The sequence below is a fragment of the Boleophthalmus pectinirostris genome, unplaced genomic scaffold, assembly GCF_026225935.1.
Source record: "Boleophthalmus pectinirostris isolate CB_2022bp ecotype Guang Dong unplaced genomic scaffold, ASM2622593v1 HiC_scaffold_10, whole genome shotgun sequence".
Taxonomy (NCBI): Eukaryota; Metazoa; Chordata; class Actinopteri; order Gobiiformes; family Gobiidae; genus Boleophthalmus; species Boleophthalmus pectinirostris.
Genome location: NW_026570971.1, coordinates 1,087,291 through 1,106,564, shown reverse-complemented (window position 1 = coordinate 1,106,564; position 19,274 = coordinate 1,087,291). Strand labels below are relative to the sequence as shown.

Below are 19,274 nucleotides of genomic sequence, written 5' to 3'. Positions count from 1 at the left end.
TGTCAGAGGGGTGTTCTCTCTGTGTGACAGAGGGGTGTTCTCTCTGTGACAGAGGGGTGTTCTCTCTGTGACAGAGGGGTGTTCTCTCTGTGTCAGAGGGGTGTTCTCTCTGTGTCAGAGGGGTGTTCTCTCTGCGACAGAGGGGTGTTCTCTCTGTGACAGAGGGGTGTTCTCTCTGTGCGACAGAGGGGTGTTCTCTCTGTGACAGAGGGGTGTTCTCTCTGTGACAGAGGGGTGTTCTCTCTGTGTCAGAGGGGTGTTCTCTCTGTGTCAGAGGGGTGTTCTCTCTGCGACAGAGGGTGTTCTCTCTGCGACAGAGGGTGTTCTCTCTGCGACAGAGGGGTGTTCTCTCTGTGTCAGAGGGGTGTTCTCTCTGTGTGACAGAGGGGTGTTCTCTCTGTGTGTCAGAGGGGTGTTTCTCTCTGTGACAGAGGGGTGTTCTCTCTGTGACAGAGGGGTGTTCTCTCTGTGTCAGAGGGGTGTTCTCTCTGTGTGACAGAGGGTGTTCTCTCTGTGTGACAGAGGGGTGTTCTCTCTGTGACAGAGGGGTGTTCTCTCTGTGTCAGAGGGGTGTTCTCTCTGTGACAGAGGGTGTTCTGCTGATGGTGAGTCTGTTCTGTGTTTCTGTTGTGTTGGAGATGGTTCGTGTGAAAGTTGAACCAATCTGCAGGTCGTACACACAGACCGTACAGTGGTGCGGCTTCGTAGTTTATCAAAGTTGAACTAAAACATGTTGGTAATACAGTAATAGTGTAAACCCCGGTAAAATCCTGAGAAGGTTTAACTGTATCAAAATTTGGACACTGCCCAATCCTAGTGTGAATGAAACAAAAACACAAGTCCAGCTCTGTTTTTGAGGAGGGAACGACATTAGAACACGACTTAAATCTCACAGGAGTCAGTTTTGTGTAACGTAGGAACTTTAAATAAGAAATAAACAAGAAATAGTCCGTGTTCAAGTTCTGCGAATATAAAATCAGTATAGAAACCGTCTGCATCTTGGTTTGAGTTAATGGGAAACAGACAAAGCGCTCATGGCAGACACATGAAAACAGCTCCCTGGTGTCATCGCGTGCCACAGAGAATCCACTGCAGATTTTCCATAAACAAGAAGTACAATAAAGTTTTGGAACGTTTGAATCAATTTCTGTTCTACAAGGCAGATGGGGACAAATCAGCTAAGAAAACAGAATGATGTTTAAAATAAATATCAGATTATGTTGTGCTTTTGAATAGGAAGAAGTCCTAAAAACGTCACCTAGAACAGGATAATTAAAGTCAGTATAACGACGCAAACATTTAAATTGTCATTATTAGAGATGGTAAACATTAGGCTTGTCAAAATGATCGAAAATCAGGTATGAATCGGAATATATATATCAGAATAAAATGAAATGTGAATGTACCAAACCAAATGTCAGGCCTTGTTTACCAGTTTTGTTTTTTTGTTATGGTTGTTACGACACGAGACTGGATCTATGAGAACGAGTCAAGACGAGATTTTGACATTCTTAATAGTAAATTGTGCAAGCCGGTTCCCAGTTTTAGATTTTTTGGCGATTTTTGATTTACTTTACTTTACTACAGATTCTCAAAAAATGCAACTCGCCAGAATTTAACTCAAACTTACTCAACTTTACTTATCCAAATGTAAAAAAACATAATTTTCCTCTTGTGTGTACGATCTCACGGAAATTTTATCTCACGAGACCTTGTGGCACGAGATCTTGTCCCATCCCTAGTTGTTAATTAAAGATCCATTCTGTAACTTTTCTGGAGGAGTGTCTGTCACCTTCTTGTCTCCAGGCAGATATTTTTTACTTTTCCTCCTTTAAGCAATAAAAATAGAAACTGAAAATCATAAAATTTTATACCAAACTGTGGAACATCCCTGGCAAAGCGATAACAGGCGGTCGATCCTCCACTAGAAAAGTTACACAGTGCAGCTTTAAGGACGTCATCACCCAGTAGAACGACATTTATGAATCTATGTGTTCTTAAACTAATTCAAAATGACATTATTTCACAAAGGAAGAATTTTTTTTTTCAAACTTTGGGCTGAAAATAGAAAATTCCCAACTAGTCTGAGTCCATATGTTTCCCGAGAAACATTTGGATCTTCCAGTGTATAAGTAAATGAATGTTCTTAGAAATCAGGAACACAATGCCAAGATGCCAATACTTGCGTAAACATCTCCTTTAGTGCAGACTTGTCCAAACCTGTGCCACTGTTCTTATTCTACATTAACTCACATCTTGAAACGCTGTTACAAAATGTACAGCTCGCCTCATTCTCCGACCAACCACCCGGGTTTATGGGTTCAAGTTAAATAATGAGAAACACACGAACCAAGAACTCATCTGCCAAAAACGTTCTAGGAAATCTGAAGACAAAAGATTTAGGGTGAAATTTAAGTTCAGCGTAAAGGTCGATTTAGGTCAGACCTGAACTGAACCCAAAGGAACAAACGGAGTCAATTAAACCCGTTCAACCCTGAGGAAGAATCAGAATACATTTACTTTTAAAATGTATTCCCCTACAGATTACAGATTACATACCCCAAAATGTAGTTTGTAACGGAATCCATTAAGTTACTTAAAGTGAGTAATGTAATCTGAATACTTTGGATTACTTGATTTGCTGTAGAGAAACAAAGACAAGGAAATCTTCACATGAGAAGTTTTATCTGATAAAAAAAAATAAAAAGCCCAGATTTTACTGAACCAAATTAAAAATATTATTGATAGAAGAAGAAGAAACACATCCACACAGCAGGATTTAGTCCTGTTTAAACCTGGTTTAGACCTGGTTTAGACCTGGTTTAGACCTGGACCTTTTAGACCTGGTTTTAGACCTGGTTTAGACCTGGTTTAGACCTGGTTTTAGACCTGGTTTAGACCTGGTTTTAGACCTGTGGTTAAGATCTGGTTTAAGTTTAGTTTAGACCTTGGTTTAGACCTTAGTTTTAGTCCTGGGGATTTAGCCCAAAATGTGAAAACAGGAAAATCCCGCCGTGTAATACATTTATTTCAACAAAGTAACTGTAATCCAATTACCACTCGCTGAAACAATAACTGTAACTGAATACAGTTGCTCATAATTTGTACTCTGATTACTCCGGTACATGTAATCTGTTACTCCCCAACACTGCTGACTGTTTTAGAATGTTTGAAATTTTATTCACACAAAGTTCTTCTGTAGTTACTGGAGATAAATAACAGCTCCATTTCACATTCAGAAAAGTTTTGTCTCATTTTATTTTATTTTGAAGGGAGTAAATGCTGTTTTCAGTCTCTGCTCTGGTATTTTTGTGAACATTTTGAATAACAAACACACCAAGAACTCAACTCGACAGTGACACAAGAACTTTGTCTAAACATTGACCCAGTGTGCCAACTTCGAAGACAGACACACACACACACACACACACAACACACACACACACACACACACACACACACACACACACACACACACACACACACACAACACACACACAAACACACAAACACACACACACATAAACACACACGCAGACATGAAGTCACTGTGTGCAGATAAAAGACGTTATCTGTGTATTTGACAAGCAAAACTTCTATGTCACAAGACCTAATTTGGCTAAATACAGTCGATTTTATAGATTTCTTCAGGCTGTGCTCACTGTCCAAAACAAACTGCTCCAGAAACTGTCACAACCTCCCAACACCAAACACTACGAGCTTCAATACAAAAGCAATAGTTTTATGATTCTTATGATTCTTATGACTGTATGAGAAAACATTAAAGTAGTTTGTTAATCTTTGCTTGTTTGATTTTGCAAACTGGGTGTTATGGGCGTAAATATCTCGATATTTAAAATATATCCAGATATTTTTTAAACACAAAATAGATTCTGACACATTGTATATATCGATATAATGTTTATATTTAATTCTTTTTCACCTTCTGTGTGCTCTTTGGTCCGACAGAAGCTCTATGGCTCTACAGTCGTTATGTAGAAATGTAAAGTTTATTTATACAGAAGATTTAAATGAATAATCTGCTGCAGGGTAGAACTTGTACAATAGTGTTTGGAGATGTTTGGTTTGATCTGCAGTGGATTGTGGGATTAAACCTCAGAGCTCCTGACGCTGGTGAGGAACAATAACCATGGTTCTGGTTCTTGTTCGGTTACAGAGTTAATGCAAAGATGAGCTTCAGTTGAGTTGTTTTATTTATTTTTGAATGAAAAGAAGACAATATGTATTATTTATTTCTTTATTTTATAGTTTAATTATTATTTTAATATATGTTTTTTATGTTGCAGAAGAACTTTGTTTCTACATAAACTGCCTCTTTGTACTTGAATTTAAAAAAAGACTTTGTGGAATTTGTCATATTTGTTTTTGCAGGAGTTTTTGGGGGGTTATTTTTCCTGTACAGATGTATACACACATATACAGATTATACATCATATACAGACTGCAGGTGTCTAGACTGAGGCTTTACGGAGCTTTTGAGGAGCCACGATGAACGAGTGTGACTGAGATGTTTGTTTGTGCTCCTGTGAAAACTCTGCAGCTGCACTTAGAATTTTAATGAACAGTTTTGTCTGCAGCCTGAACAAGTCAATGAAAATAATGAAATAATAATGTTACTCACAGATATGAGACTCAGAGCAATAAGATCAGTCCAACATGTGGAGACTCTGGTTTGTCTCTTTTAAAAACATAAATGTTTGTTGTTTTGTTTTGTCACTGTTCTTGTCTGTTTTAAAAGTGGCCCATGAGTCCAGAATAAAGATGATGATGATATCAAAATATAGCAAAATATATCAAGTAGGGCTGGTATCATTAAGGAGTTGCCGATACGATACATACCTCGATACACAGGCCACGATACGATACATATACAGTGCACTTTCGATTCGATATATTTCAAATCTATTTGATATGGTTCAATAAAAAATAAAGGCTACATCGTGGCTGTGATACTAAAAGTGTTTGTTAAACCACTTCTTGTACAAAGTTCATATGAAACTCAAACATTTTAATCCACAAAACAGTGAAAATGTCAAATGTGTCGCATAAATGAGTTTCCTTTCACTCCACAAGCAACAAAACTGTAGCACTGTAACAAAATAATTTAGTAAAACACACGTAAAAATACTCTTGGTGAAATATCGATGCAGTAGCCCACGATATCGACACTGTATTATCACATTAAACGATAGGATATATCGATATTCCGATATTTTTGCACACCCCTAATATCAAGATATATTTCTGTTCCTTGTCGCCCAGCCCTACAGGGTGTGACAACTGCCAACTTTCTGCAAAAAATTAACAAGCTCCAGTTTCTAACCTTCAAACTTCACCTCGTCACTGAAAGAAAACTCACTGCACAAAGACTTTACTACACTCCTGTAACGAGCACATTATAAACTTCAAGCCAAGTTCTTAGTAGAGCTCATGCACACTCATGAAGTCTGGAGATTACAAAACACAAAACACAAAACACCAGACAGAAGAGGAAACACCGCTGCACATGAATGAATCTGACATTTCCTGACAACAACAAAACTGCTTCTTAAAATCATAATCAGATCATTTGCCTCGTGTTTAATCCTCAGTAATTACACGTGCAACTAAATCCGTGTTTCCTGTGCAGCTCTGTCCTCAAACAGCCTTTTTTATTTTCCTGTTTTTTTCACCTGTGAAGTCTCCGCGCGTCCTTCAGCGTCTCGGCGCGGACCGTCCTCAAACCAGCGCCTCTTAAAACCCGCAGCATGTTCACAGACGTTCTCCAGATGCTCTCAGAAGCGCGTCTTCATGATCCGGTCGCTCGTCTGGTTCCTCGGAGTTCGGACGCGGCGTTTTTCTCGGATTCGTCGCGTTTATTTTCGCCCCCACCGCCGCCGCCTCGTTAACTATCACTATGTATTTCCGGAAATACGAGCCTCCACGGCGCCGGCTCGACCAATGGGAACGCGCGCTTCTGATGACGTGGCGAGGTCAGAGGACGCAGCAATGGACGCAAGCGAAAATGTAAACAAGACGTGCGCGCGTCAGGACAGGTACGAAAATCCACCAGGAAACAGAGAAAACGCAGAAAAATGAAGATTATAATGAATTAAATAAACGTTTAACAGTTAACACCAAAGGTTAGATTCAGTTTTACTCCGTTTGATCAGAAAAATCACAAGTAAACGCAAATTCTACAATGTACAAATGTGTTTAGTTTTGCATCACAGTTTTGTCTCATCTTTAGTTGTTATTAAAAGGTCCATTCTGTCACTTTTCTGGTGAAGGGTCTGTCACCTTCGTGATGTTTTAACTTTTCCTCCTTAAGCAATAAAAACAAATTGAAGGTCATTCATTTTTATCCCAAATTGTAGAACATTTCAGGCAAAGTGATAACAGACCAGAAAACACCAGAAAACCAGACGTGTGTGCAAAGGACAGGTACGAAAATCCACCTGTAAACAGAGAAAACGCAGAAAAATGAAGATTATAATGAATTAAATTGACGTTTAACAGGTAACAGCAAAGGTTAGGATTCAGTTTTACTGATCAGAAAAATCACAAGTAAACGCAAATTCTACAATGTACAAATGTGTTTTAGATTTAAAGCCTTTAGTTTTTAAGTTTTCCATCACAGACTTTGGCCTGTTTAAATCCAGGCTCAGAACTCGTCTCCTCAGACTGACTTTAACACCCACTAATGCAGGACATTTGCAAAATGTGTTTTATTTCATTGTTTCATGTTTTGCATGTTTTTATATTCTGGTCATTTTAATGTGAGGCACTTTGGTCACGCTGAGTGTTTTAAAGGGCTCTAGAATTAAACTTTGATTGGTCTGATTGATTGATTCATATACCTTTTTTATTTAGATTGCAAAATATAAATTAATCTGCTGTCTCTTTCTAACACTATGCATTTTCTTGAAGTTATACATTTATTCATTGTCAGATTGATCAGTTTTAATAATTCTGTCATATCGTGTAATAAATGATTAATTAGTGTGGATATAAATGCATGGATGAATCTTAATCAGATTTATATCAACTGTATTCACGATAATCTGTAAATATTTCATATTTCATTGTGTTTTGTGACAGATTTGAGACATGAGACTGTTATCGCGGGCGGCCGGAGTCGCTGCTGCAGCTCCCAGGAGTCTGAGCTGCAGACACTTCTGGGGTTGGCTCAACGCTGTTTTCAACAAGTGAGTTTTAATCTTCTGTGTCCGGTGAAACACAAACAGTCAAGAAAAATCACACTGAAAACCCGGGAAAATTGTGGTAACGGCAAATGAATCAGACACTGCAGCTGATCAGAGGCAGACTGCACCATAGAGAGAGATTTATTTATGAGAATGAACTTGTTTATCAAAGTGAACTCGTCCAATGTCCACGAGCAGTCACCCCCACAAAGACGAGTAGTTTCTGAAATCGACGCCTCAGCCCCTAATCTGTCCACTTTATTCCAGAAGTTGCCGTGTGCATCTCCATCTTCATTGGGGTTGTGTTATTTTGGACGGGGCTGATCCTCAGAGCAGATCAGTTCTGTTGTTGTGTTTCAGATGACATCACAGCGTTCTGCAGGACAATATTTATATTCTATAATATTTGTAAAGTCCAAACATTTATGAAGCCAGACTGACACTTTGTGCACCTTTCTTCCAGCTTTTAAAAATCCTCAAAAGTGAAAGAATTCACAGAAAGCTTCCAAGTGCAGCTCAAAACTACTGAGGTTTCACATAATTGAGGACAAACAAAACAAAACATACAAAAAGAGGAATGTTTTAACATACAGGTGACGTCAAAAAACTGTTTGGCTCCACTCCCACACTGCACCTGCCTTAAGGAGCCAAAGACACAAAATAATACAAAAAAATAAATATTACTTTAGTAAACTTATGATTATCAACTTATGATAATCAATAATTATTTGAAAAAAAAATGTAAATAAATCAAATGATTTTTAAGCAAATAATCAACAAATAATCATGTTAACCATAAAGAATGAGCAAAATGACCAAAAATCCTGCATTTTAATCCAATCCACTTTATTTCTGTCGCACTTTTCACAAACAAACAGTTTCCAAAATGCTGCACAAAAACATAATAAAACAACAATAAAATGATAAAATAAACTACTAAAATAATCATACTAGTCTTAAAATAATAAAAAACAGTCAAATAAAATAAAATAAAAAAATAAATAAATACAAATAAAATAAAAAATAAAATAAAATTTAAGTAAATATTAAATCAAACAAAATAAGAATAAAAACTCAAACTGGGTTCAGGCTCCCACGATGTTATTAAACACAGACGTGGTAAATACAAAAGTTAATGGGTTTAGACACCGACAGAAAATTTTACATTAAAGATTTGTGAATAAACTTTTTGGATTTAATGACAAAGTGCTCTGTTGTTAAGAGGGAAATTTGTCTCTTCCCCTCGTCCGGGAGTCTGACATCATCACAGTCTGGAATCGGAAAACCACGAATCGGGACGATAAAAACGTTTTAAATCCTCCAGAGAATCAGAAGCAGTGACGCGTTGGTCACATGAAAATTTAACGTTTTACACAAATGAATCGGGCGAAACTTTTCCCAAATTCTCACTGAAATGAATTAACCGGACGTGCCGCCACAAGAGGGCGCCGTTTAAGAGCCTGTAGAGACTAAAGTGGGCGGGGCTGAATTAGATGAATAATAAATGATTAAAAGTAAGTTAGTAAGTCTCCGTGTCAGTTCACCTGGAAATGTTCACCTCTCTCTCTCTCTCTCTCTCTCTCTCTACTTTCCTTTCTTCTCTGTTCTACTCTCTCCATCTCTTTTACTCTCGTCTCTGTTTACTCTTCCTCCTCTCTCTTCCCTCACCCTCCTTTCTCTCTCTCTGCTCTCCTCTGTCTCTGTCTCTCTCTCTCTCTCCTTTCCTTTCTCTACTCTATTCTCTCCATCTCTCTTCTCTCTATTTGCCCTTCCTCTCTCTTCTTTCTCTCCCCACCCTCCTTTCCCTTCTCTCTCTCTCTCCTTCCCCTTCTTTTCCACTCTGCTCTCTCCATCTCTTTTATTTCTTGTCTTTATTCATCCTTTCTCCATCCTCTCTCTGTATCTCTTTCTCTCTCTCTCTGTCTGTCTCTCTCTTCTCTCTATTTTCCTTTCTTCTCTCCTCTATTCTCTTCATCTCTTTTTCTCTTGTCTCTATTCACCCTTCCTCCGTCCTCTCTCTACCCCCACCCTCCTTTCTTTTCTCCCTCTCTCTCTGCCTCCCTCTTTTCTCTTCTCTCTACTTTCCTTTCTTCTCTACTGTGTTCTCTCCATCTCTTTTTCTCTGGTCTCTATTTACTCTTCCTCCCTCCTCTCTCTTCCCTCACCCTCGTTTCCCCTCTCTCTCTCTCTCTCTCTCTCTCTCTCACTGGCTCCGTCTCTCTCCGTCTCTCTCTCTCTCTCTACTTTCCTTTCTTCTGGACTATATTCTCTCCATCTCTTTTTCTCTGGTCTCTATTTATGCTCTCTCCCCCTCTCTTCCCCTCTCTCTCACCCTCTTTTTCTCTCTCCCTTTCTCCCTCCCTCTCCCCCCCTCTCCCTCCCTATCTCTCCTTCCCTCTCTCTCTCTCTCTCTCTCTCTCTCTCTCTCTCTCCATCTCTCCTTCTCTCTTTCTCTTCTCTCCCCTTCCCTCTTCCCTCCCCTCCTCCCTCTTCTCTCTCTCTCCCTCTCTTCCTTCCCCCCTCCCCTCTCTCTCCTTTCTCTTCTCTCTTTCTTCTCCTTTCTTCTCTACTGTATTCTCTCCATCTCTTTTCTCTCATCTCTTATCACCCTTCCTCCTTCTCTCTCTCTCCTCTCCTCCTCTCCTTTCCCTCTCTCTCCCCCTCCCTCCCCTCCCCCTCTCTCTCTCTCTCTCTCTCCTTTCTTCTCTACTGTGTTCTCTCCATCTCTTTTTCTCTTGTCTCTGTTCATTCTCCTCCATCTCCTCTTCCCTCCCCCTCCCTCTTTCTCTCTCCCTCTCTTCCTTCCCTCCTCTCCCTCCTTTCCCTCTCCCTCTCCCTCCTTCTCCTTCCCTCTCTCTCCTCCTCTCCCTCCTTCCCTCTCTCCCTCTCTCCCCTCTCTCCTCTCCCTCCTTCCCTCCTCCCCTCTCTCTCCTTCTCTCTCCTTCCTTCTCTCTCTCCGTCAGAGTGGACCATGAGAGGATAAAGTCGGTGGGTCCGGATCGAGCGGCGGCTGAGTGGTTGTTGAGGTGCGGAGCCAGAGTTCGGTTCCAGGGTTTCGACCGGTTCCATCAGGACTACAACGCTCTGCCTCCGGGTCCGCTGGGCCGGTACCGGGTCCAGGCCATCGACGCCACCGAGTCCTGCATCATGCACCGCGGTTTCGAGCACTTAGGTCTGTGCACCAACACGACGGTTTCACTCTCAGGTTCACAAGTGCAGAAAAACACCTCCACAGGTTTTCCCCTCGCTTTATTTCTCCAGAATTTGAACTCTGCTCCCAGTCTCATGATTTTACTTATTATTAGTTTATTTATTTCATTCATAAAGTATAAAAAGACATGAACAGTGTCACAACAACAAACACACAAGAACTGAATGAAAAAGGAGCAGAAAGAGTCGTCTTTATTTCTTTATTAAAAACAGTAAATCTCACAGTTTTGACGAGCTGCTCGGACTGAGAAGAGTTTATGTTCTGACTAAAAAAATGAAAAAGTGAAGCTGCTGATCAAAAAAACAAATCTAAAATAAAAGCAGTGCAGCTTTAGTCCATGCATGAGGTAAAATTATAAAATATGTTTACCGTATTTTCTGCACTAGAGGCGCTCTGTCATTGAAAGGTCAATTTTTGAACTTTTTTCACAAATAAACTGCACCGGACTTTAAAGGAAACACAAGGCAAGTTTATTTGTACAGCACAATTCATACACAAAGTAATTCAAAGTGCTTTACAGAATAAGAAATACATTAAAATAATAAGAAAAACCAATCAAAACATAAATAATCATGAAGATTAAAATTAAAAAAGAGAGACATAAATAGGAGAGAAGAGTGCGGAATGAAAACCTTTCAGTTATTTGCACAGTCAAACAGAAATGCTTTGAGTCTGGATTTAAACAGCGTCACAGAAGAGTCTGTCTCAACAACAGTTCGATAAGTCAGTCAAACTTTATTTAACATGATCACAATAACTCTCAACTTTGTTCAATTGTAACGTGTAAAAAAATCCTGTCTGAGACAATAACATAATAGTTGAAACAGTTGGGTGATTCCGGCACAAGTCGCACTAAGACAAACCAATAAATTCATATATAAAACGCTCAGGATTATAAGGCGCACACTCGTTTTTTGATTAAATTAAAGGATTTTAAGTGTGCCCTATAGTGCGGAAAATACGGTATTTTGTAGTTCCAAATGAGTTTAAATGGGCCGGTCAGAGTCGAGAAACTGACTGTATGTGGCCCCAGAGCTGCACAAGGCCCAAGTCTGATCTATAACAACAGAAAACTTTAGAAAGAACACAAAGTTTAGGATTTAGCATTTTAAAATCTCTAACACAACCAACAAACGATGGTGATGACACAATCTGAATCTCTCTCCTGCTGTAGAATTATGATCCTAGATTCTGTTTCACAATAAACCAGAGCAAAACTTGAGCTTAACCAGATCAAAATGTGGTTTAAACTGTGACAGAACATGTCAAGGTTTTATATGACGCAAAACTGACTCCTGTGAGAGTTAATCCATGTTCTAATGTTGTTCTGTCCTCACAAACAGAGCTGCAGTTGTGTTTGTTTCATTCACATGTTTGAGGAACTCTGCATTATGAGTCTGTTACATCTGCAAAACTTTTCTACAGCTGAATTTTACCTTTAGTTCAGTCGAGGTCGACGACTCCAGAACTGAAATAATTATTGAACAGAGAGTTTTCAGTTTGACAGAAGAACTCAGTGTAAATGTTCAGGTTTGTGTGATAAATGTGTGAATGAAACAAAACACAACTCCAGGTCTGTGTGTGATTGTGTGACGAGGAAACTACAGAGCAAAAACTGGAGGGTTAAAAGTTCAGGGTGAAATATTTCAGAGTTGTTTTTAACACAAAAAGTGTTATTTGAACTATTTGAAAGTTAAATGGGGGTTTGAGTTGGGCTTATTTGCCAGAGTTGATACGGTAGAGATTAATTAAAACTTTTGTTAGTGTTAATTCAACTTCCTCAAGTGTTAATTCAACTTCCTCTTCAACTTCTTTTAGTGTTAATTCAACTTCCTCAAGTGTTAATTCAACTTCTTTTAGTGTTAATTCAACTTCTTTTAGTGTTAATTCAACTTCCTCTAGTGTTAATTCAACTTCCTTTAGTGTTAATTTGTCTCCTCCCATCACTTCACACTCCCGCCAGAGTAAACCAGTTTGAACCAGTTTTGTTCATAATTTCTTCTTAAATTAACTCAAATAAAGTGTAAAAATAAAACACCTCTGTGTGTTGTTCAGTTAAACCAGGATAACTCTACAAAGTGTTATCTGTTTACTCTCTAAACATGAATATAACTCTTGATTTTGAGGTTAAACAGGAACTTTGGTCCAGTGTTACTTCATGAACATTTCCAAAAATGTTAAATTAATTCTAGAACAGAGTGACTCAGAGAAAATGTTAAAATGATTCTGTAAGAGTTGATTTTAACACAACACTTTTTGCTCTGTACATTATTATAACATAGATCAGAGAACAGTGTAAAATGTGTTTTTTAAATGAGTGTAAAATCATTTTAACACTGGCAGGAGTTAAAGAGCAGGTGGAGCGCGGTGCAGACGAGGTCACAGAATCAGACGGGTTTGGATCTGGTGTGGAGTTATTTCTTATGCATGAACGTCCTCTCCGGTGTCTGGACGCTCTTTTGGCGCTAACTGTACATTTAGCGTCGCGCATGAATCATTAACGCGACCGTGACCCTGAAAAGCGCCGGATCAGAGGAACACGAAAGGGAAGTTCATCTCCAAATCAGGGCTCCGATGTGACGCAAGGGACACGATCGTTTTCTCTCTGACCTCATCCTCCAAAACAAACCCGAACTTTAGCCCCGACGCCACCAGGACACGACTCCGGACTCTGGAGCTGAGGGAAAAAAAACACCTGTTCATCACGTTTAAAGGGTCAAGTTTTACACTATTTTCTGATCTCTTTTCTGTTCTAACGTTGTTTTCTCGTCACACACAGACCTGGAGTTGTGTTTTTTTGTTTCATTTGCACATGTTTATCACACAAACCTGCACATTTAGGCCAAACTCTTCTCTCAAACTGAAAACGCTCTGTTCCACCTCGTGATGTCATCATGTGGTGACACAGGTTCACTGTGTTTTTAAAGTCCACACTTCACCTTCACTAGAATCATTTGGATCATTTCAGTCCTGGAGTCGCCGATCTCGACTGAACTAAAGGGAAAAACAAAAGCTGTTCACTTGGAAACTACCACTTGATGACATCACAAGGTGGAACTGAGCGTTTGGAGGTTTGCAGATGTAGACAGACGAATAATAAAGATTTACTCAAACATGAATGAGACAAAACACAACTCCAGGAAACATTAGAACAGGACTTAAAGCCACAGGAGTCAGTTTTGTCTGATACAGGAGTTTTAAAACAACAGATGAACTTAAAGATGCACTGTGTAACTTTTCTTTTTCATACTGGAATATCCCAGTGTTTCATTAATCCAGGGATCTCCAACCTGTAGCTCGGGAGCTGTCAGTAGCTCTGAAACCTCCTCCCAGCAGCTCATCAAAGGATTTCTGAGTAAAACATCTTGTGGTGAAAGACTCAGATTTGATGAAGAACTTTTGTAAATGTGACATTTTGAAGTTTAACTCTGTGCACTGATAAACAGGTAAAGATTTATGTTTTATAAGCGTCTAACTGTTTCCCATCGAAGAATTTCCTATGCTCCATTTCTTGTGACCGCTACAGTTAGTCACTTTTAGAACCTCATACTTTATTCACTTTGTTGTGTCATTGTTTTCTGAAATTAAAGCAGAGAAGAAATATGTAAAAAAAAATCCCTCAGTCGTTCAGGTCGAATCCACGACAAAGGAGAAATTCAATTTGTCGACTGGACAAACGTTTATTTGGTCGAATACGTTTCTGTTCTTCAGCTTGGACGAGCGGCGAAACATATTTGACCAAATAAACTTTTGTACAGTTGACAAATACAATTTCTCCTTGGCTCCAGAACAAAAAAGCAAATTTGAGTTGAAAAATAAATCATGGAATCAGTTTATAGAACAAAACATATTGTAAACTTTAGATTGACGTGTGTCGACCTTTGTCAGATCTAACAGCTGAACTCACTCGTGCCTCGTTCTTTTCACAACACAAATCAAATATTGTGGAGAAAGTTCTTCCCAAGTCTGTGGCAGAAGTTTCATAAATGTGTAGCACTTGACGGTTGCTTCACTCTTCAGTGAAACAACCAGCTCCATGTGGTTTAAGTCTGGACACTGTACTAGGTGATTTCCTCAAATGTACTTCAATAATATACAGAACTGCACAGAACCTGATCCAGGATTCCCACAGTCATGGAAATCCTGGAAAGGTCATGGAAATTGAAAATGTCATTTTTCAGGCTTGGAAAATGAGTCATGGAATTTTGTAAATTCAGTTAAAGTTTTGGATTTTAGTCTCTGTTTCCTGCAGCTCCAGTGTTTGTTCAGTTTTCATGAGTTTGTTCTGATTATTTCTAAACGTCTGAGTCTTTTGTTTTAAAGAGACGACAATAAAAACAGGATTTAAAATGTTCAAAAACTATAATCCCAAACCATAAGGTGAGTGGAGTTAATGTTTCAGATTTAGACCTAAAAGTCTGATCAATTCTACACATGTAGGTGCTGGAAAGTCCTGGAAAATTCACTTTAGCTCATGAAAATATAATGGAAAAGTTTTGTCAATGAAAAAGAGGAGGAGCCCTGTTCGTCCTTCTGTTTCAGTGCAGAGACACGACAAAATAACTGTTATTAAGGTCACTTAAATGTGAACTCTTTCTGTTCTGATCGTAATGATTCACACTAAGATCTTATCAAGACGTTTCAAAAAGAAAAATGTGCATTTCTACAGCTTTAAATCCTCATATATAAATACACCCTGACTTTTTTAAATACAACTGAGCTTAAACATACGAATGCAAAAATCTAAACTGTATTTGGTACTTTTTTGGTTTAAAGATTTGAAATGACTTGAAGCTCAAAACAGACGACTTGGACTTGACTTGGACTTATGGACCAGTGACTCAAGACTCGACTTGGACTTGACTGTACTTGACTTGGGACTTGACTCGGACTCGAGGTCAAAGACTCCGAAAGACTCCGTTTTTCTTAATTCAAGCAACATTCGATTTTGGTTCTTATTTTAAAAGCAAAAAATTGTTGTTCCACTTAAAATAAGAAAAACAAGTTGTATTTTCATAAGTACAAAAGGTTTTATTCCAATTGCAGATATTTCACTTTTACTCAAATGATGATCAAACTTTCTTAATTGAAATGGTCTGAACTTGAGTAGAATGAGTTTGTTTTGGATTTGTTTGTTGTTGTTGCAGAGGGGCTGAGGAGCCTGGAGGAGATCCGTCTGAGGAAGTGCATGTACATCGAGGACAGCTGCCTGGAGACCCTCAGCTCCATGGAGAACCTGCAGAACAGCGTGTACCTGATGGAGGTGGTGTCCTGCGGGAACGTCACGGACACAGGGATCATCGCTCTGCACAAACTCAAGTGAGGGGATCCGCGTTTAAAGCTGCACTGCGGAACTTTCCTGGCGGACGGTCTGATGATGAAGTTATCTCACTTTCCCTGTTTTCCATCGAGGCCAAACCAGATCAAGTTACTTCATGGAAATGTTACTGATTTATCTAGAATATCCCTCAGTGTGGCATTAAACTCATTTATATCCATGGATACAAGCCCACAATCCCTCCAGACCAAGTCACAGGTCAGATCTGTGGAGAGGCGAACCCGCTCACACTCACAATGTCTGTTTTTCGAGGTTGTTTTTGACTCTAAAACCTCCTGTAAATGAATAAATGTAAAGTCGAGCTGTTTAAAGTCACACTGTGGAACATTCCAGACAGAGCAGTGACGTCTCCATAGAAACAAACAGGTGACAGACGTCTAAATAAAAAGTGACAGAGTGCAGCTTTAAGTCTGCGCTCACCTTAGTCACAGAGAGTTTCTCGTGTTCAGTTTGTCTCTAGTTTTTGTTTCATCGTCTGAAAATAATTCTACGTTTTTCTTCTTGTGTTTTGGTTTTGTTTTATAAACTTTTTTAAACTGGATTTTGTAGATTTAAATATGAACTTTAGGTCCTGTCACTCCACACGGTTTTATAGGTTTTAGTCCTGGTTCAGTCCAGGTTTAGTCCTAGTTTAGTTTAGTCCTAGTTTAGTCCCAGTTTAGTCCCTTGTTTAGTCCCAGTTTAGTCCAGTTTAGTCCCAGTTTAGTTAGTTTAGTCCAGTTTAGTCCCAGTTTAGTTTAGTCCCTTGGTTTAGTCCTGGTTTAGTCCTTTAGTTTCCTGGTTTAGTCCCAGTTTAGTCCCTAGTTTAGTCCCAGTTTAGTCCCTGGTTTAGTCCCAGTTTAGTTTAGTCCCGTTTAGTCCCAGTTTAGTCCTGGTTTAGTCCCAGTTTAGGTTTAGTCCCTAGTTTAGTTTAGTCCCGGTTTAGTCCCAGTTAGTAGTTTAGTCCCAGTTTAGTCCCAGTTTAGTCCCAGTTTAGTCCTAGTTTAGTTTAGTTTAGTTTAGTCCTAGTTTAGTGGTTTAGTCCCTTGGTTTAGTCCCAGTTTAGTCCTGGTTTAGTCCCAGTTTAGTCCAGGTTTAGTCCCAATTTAGTTCTAGTTTAGTGCCGATTTAGTCTTGTTTTAGTCTGGTTGTAGTCCTGGTTTAGTCCTGGTTTAGTCCTTGGTTGTTTTACTAACAGAAATATTAAAATGACACATTAAGCCAAACTCTGCACTAATTTGATCTTTTCAAACTAAATAAATACTTGAATCTTTGTTTTGTGCGTGTAGGAACCTGGAGTACCTGTTCCTGAGCGACCTCCCTGGAGTCAAAGACAAAGAGAAAACTGTGGAGCGTTTGAAAAGTGCTCTGCCCAAACTCGACTTGGACCTGGACTTGGACTAAACCTGGATTTCAAGCACCTTAAGTTTTTGGACAATGGGAAACGTCACAGAAGATCCAATAAATGCACTAAAATCAGTACGTTTAAAATGAACAAAATTCTCTCGTGTGTCGCTTTAAACATTTGTGTTTTGTGTTTGTGCCGCAATAAAAACCTTAAACTGAAATGTGTAAGTCTGGAAGTTAAGAAGAGTAAAAAGTTTGAAAATTGTAATGATAAAACTGATGAAGAATTTACATTTTCTTGTGCGTTTTTGTTTACACAGAGATAATTACTCGAGTATTTCATCTAAGTGTTTTTCTACATACTCGACCGCACCTTTAATCCTTTAATATTTAGCTTTAACTTTTACAAAACTTGTGTCTGTCTCATTTCACAACAGAGTTTCATTTATTTACTCGGCTTCATGTTTTTTAGAAGCTTAAGTTCGTTGCAAAAATCCAAAAACCACAAAGACAAAAAAAAAAAACATTTGGTGATTTTATTGAAGATTTTCTGTTACAAAAGTTTCACGAGACACAAACGAGGAAACGGTTCTGAAAAGTGAAATATTTCAAACACAATTCGACTTGAGACTTTTGGCGTTTGTAGATTTGAACAGAGCGACGGCTGAAGCTCCTGAGCACCACAGACCAGAGTCCCACCGCACCGCCGGAACGAGAAGAACGAGATGAACGAACGAGAAGAACGAGATGAACGAGATGAACGAGATGAACGAGAAGAACGAGAAGAACGAGAAGAACGAGAAGAACGAGAAGAACGAGATGAACGAGATGAACGAGAAGAACGAGAAGAACGAAAAGAACGAGATGAAGAACGAGAGAAGAACGAGAAGAACGAGATGAACGAGATGAACGAGAATGAACGAGAAGAACGAGAGAAGAACGAAATGAACGAGAACGAGAAGAACGAGAAAGAACGAGATGAACGAGAAGAACGAGAAGAACGAGATGAACGAGATGAACGAGAAGAAGAAGAAGAACGAGATGAACGAGATGAACGAGAAGAACGAGATGAACGAGAAGAACGAGAAGAACGAGAAGAACGAGATGAAGCGAAGAGAGAACGAGATGAACGAGAAGAACGAGATGAACGAGAAGAACGAGATGAACGAGAAGAACGAGATGAACGAGAATGAACGAGAATGAACGAGAACGAAGAAACGAGAAGAACGAGATGAACGAGAAGAACGAGAAGAACGAGATGAACGAGAAGAACGAGAATGAACGAGAGAAGAACGAGATGAACGAGAAGAACGAGAACATGAAGACGAAGACGAAGATGAAGAAGAAGAAGAAAGTCTCCAAAAAGCAAACGCTGCGGAAAGTAACGACTCAAACTGAGGAGGACGCACCAGTCCAGGTTTAGACCCGGTTTAAACCAGGTTTAGTCCATGTTTATTTCATGTTTAGTTCTGGTTTAGTCCTGGTTTATTCAATGTTTATTTCGTGTTTAGTCCTGGTTTAGTCCTGGTTTAGTCTTGGTCTAGTTCTGGTTCAATTCATGTTTAGTCCAGATTTATTCCTGGTTTAGTTCAAATTTTTTCCTGGTTTAGTCCACATTTAAAGCTGGTTTAGTCTTGGTCTAGTCTTGGTTTAGTTCTGGTTTTATTCATGTTTAGTCCAGATTTATTCCCGGTTTAGTCCATATTTAGTTCCGGTTCAGTCCTGGTTCAGTCCAGTTGTAGTCCTGGTTTAGTCCTGGTTCAGTCCTGGTTTAGTCCTGGTTCAGTCTCTGGTTTAGTCCTGGTTCAGTCCTGGTTTAGTCCTGGTTTAGTCCTGGTTCAGTCCTGGTTTAGTCCTGGTTTAGTCCTGGTTTTAGTCAGTCCTGGTTTCAGTCCTGGTTCAGTCCTGGTTTAGTCCTGGTTCAGTCCTGGTTTAAGTCCTGGTTTAATCCTGGTTTAGTCCTGGTTTAGTCCTGGTTTAGTCCTGGTTTAGTCCTGGTTTAGACCTGGTTTAGTTCTGTTGTAGAACCGTGTAACTGATCTGATCCAGTCTTTTGTTTTTGTCAATAAATATGTTGTTTGTTTTTTTTCACTTCTGCGTTTCACCGAAAACACAAATCTATAAAAACACATTTGGCAAAACCGTGAGGCTTTTTCTGTCCGGAAACGCAGAGACTTTGTCCCTTTGTCGACTA

The 19,274-nt window shown here is 39.3% G+C and overlaps 2 protein-coding genes across 5 annotated transcripts in view; one reads left to right on the top strand and one right to left on the bottom strand.

The window, feature by feature from the left end:
- l2hgdh (L-2-hydroxyglutarate dehydrogenase) overlaps nt 1-5,934 on the bottom strand; it is a 33,263-nt gene extending 27,329 nt beyond the window's left edge. For both annotated transcript variants that reach the window (XM_055158855.1, XM_055158858.1), the window contains exon 1: nt 5,694-5,934. In XM_055158855.1, coding sequence (XP_055014830.1) covers nt 5,694-5,770 — 77 coding nt within the window. In that variant the 5' untranslated portion in view covers nt 5,771-5,934. The remainder of the gene's footprint in view (nt 1-5,693) is intronic.
- A 14-nt stretch (nt 5,935-5,948) lies between these two features.
- On the top strand, nt 5,949-17,301 carry dmac2l (distal membrane arm assembly component 2 like). 3 transcript variants are annotated; one of them, XM_055159107.1, is made up of 5 exons: nt 5,949-6,049; nt 7,095-7,208; nt 10,169-10,377; nt 15,564-15,735; nt 17,023-17,301. In XM_055159107.1, exons 2-5 carry the CDS (start codon nt 7,111-7,113, stop codon nt 17,135-17,137), a joined length of 594 nt encoding a protein of 197 aa, XP_055015082.1. In that variant the 5' UTR covers nt 5,949-6,049; nt 7,095-7,110; the 3' UTR covers nt 17,138-17,301. The 3 variants fall into 3 exon arrangements, with proteins under 3 accessions (XP_055015082.1, XP_020796380.2, XP_055015089.1); XM_020940721.2 differs by having other exon boundaries at nt 6,020-6,143; nt 7,102-7,208; XM_055159114.1 differs by lacking the exon at nt 5,949-6,049 and adding an exon at nt 6,413-6,531 and having other exon boundaries at nt 7,102-7,208.
- Nucleotides 17,302-19,274: the final 1,973 nt, after the last annotated feature.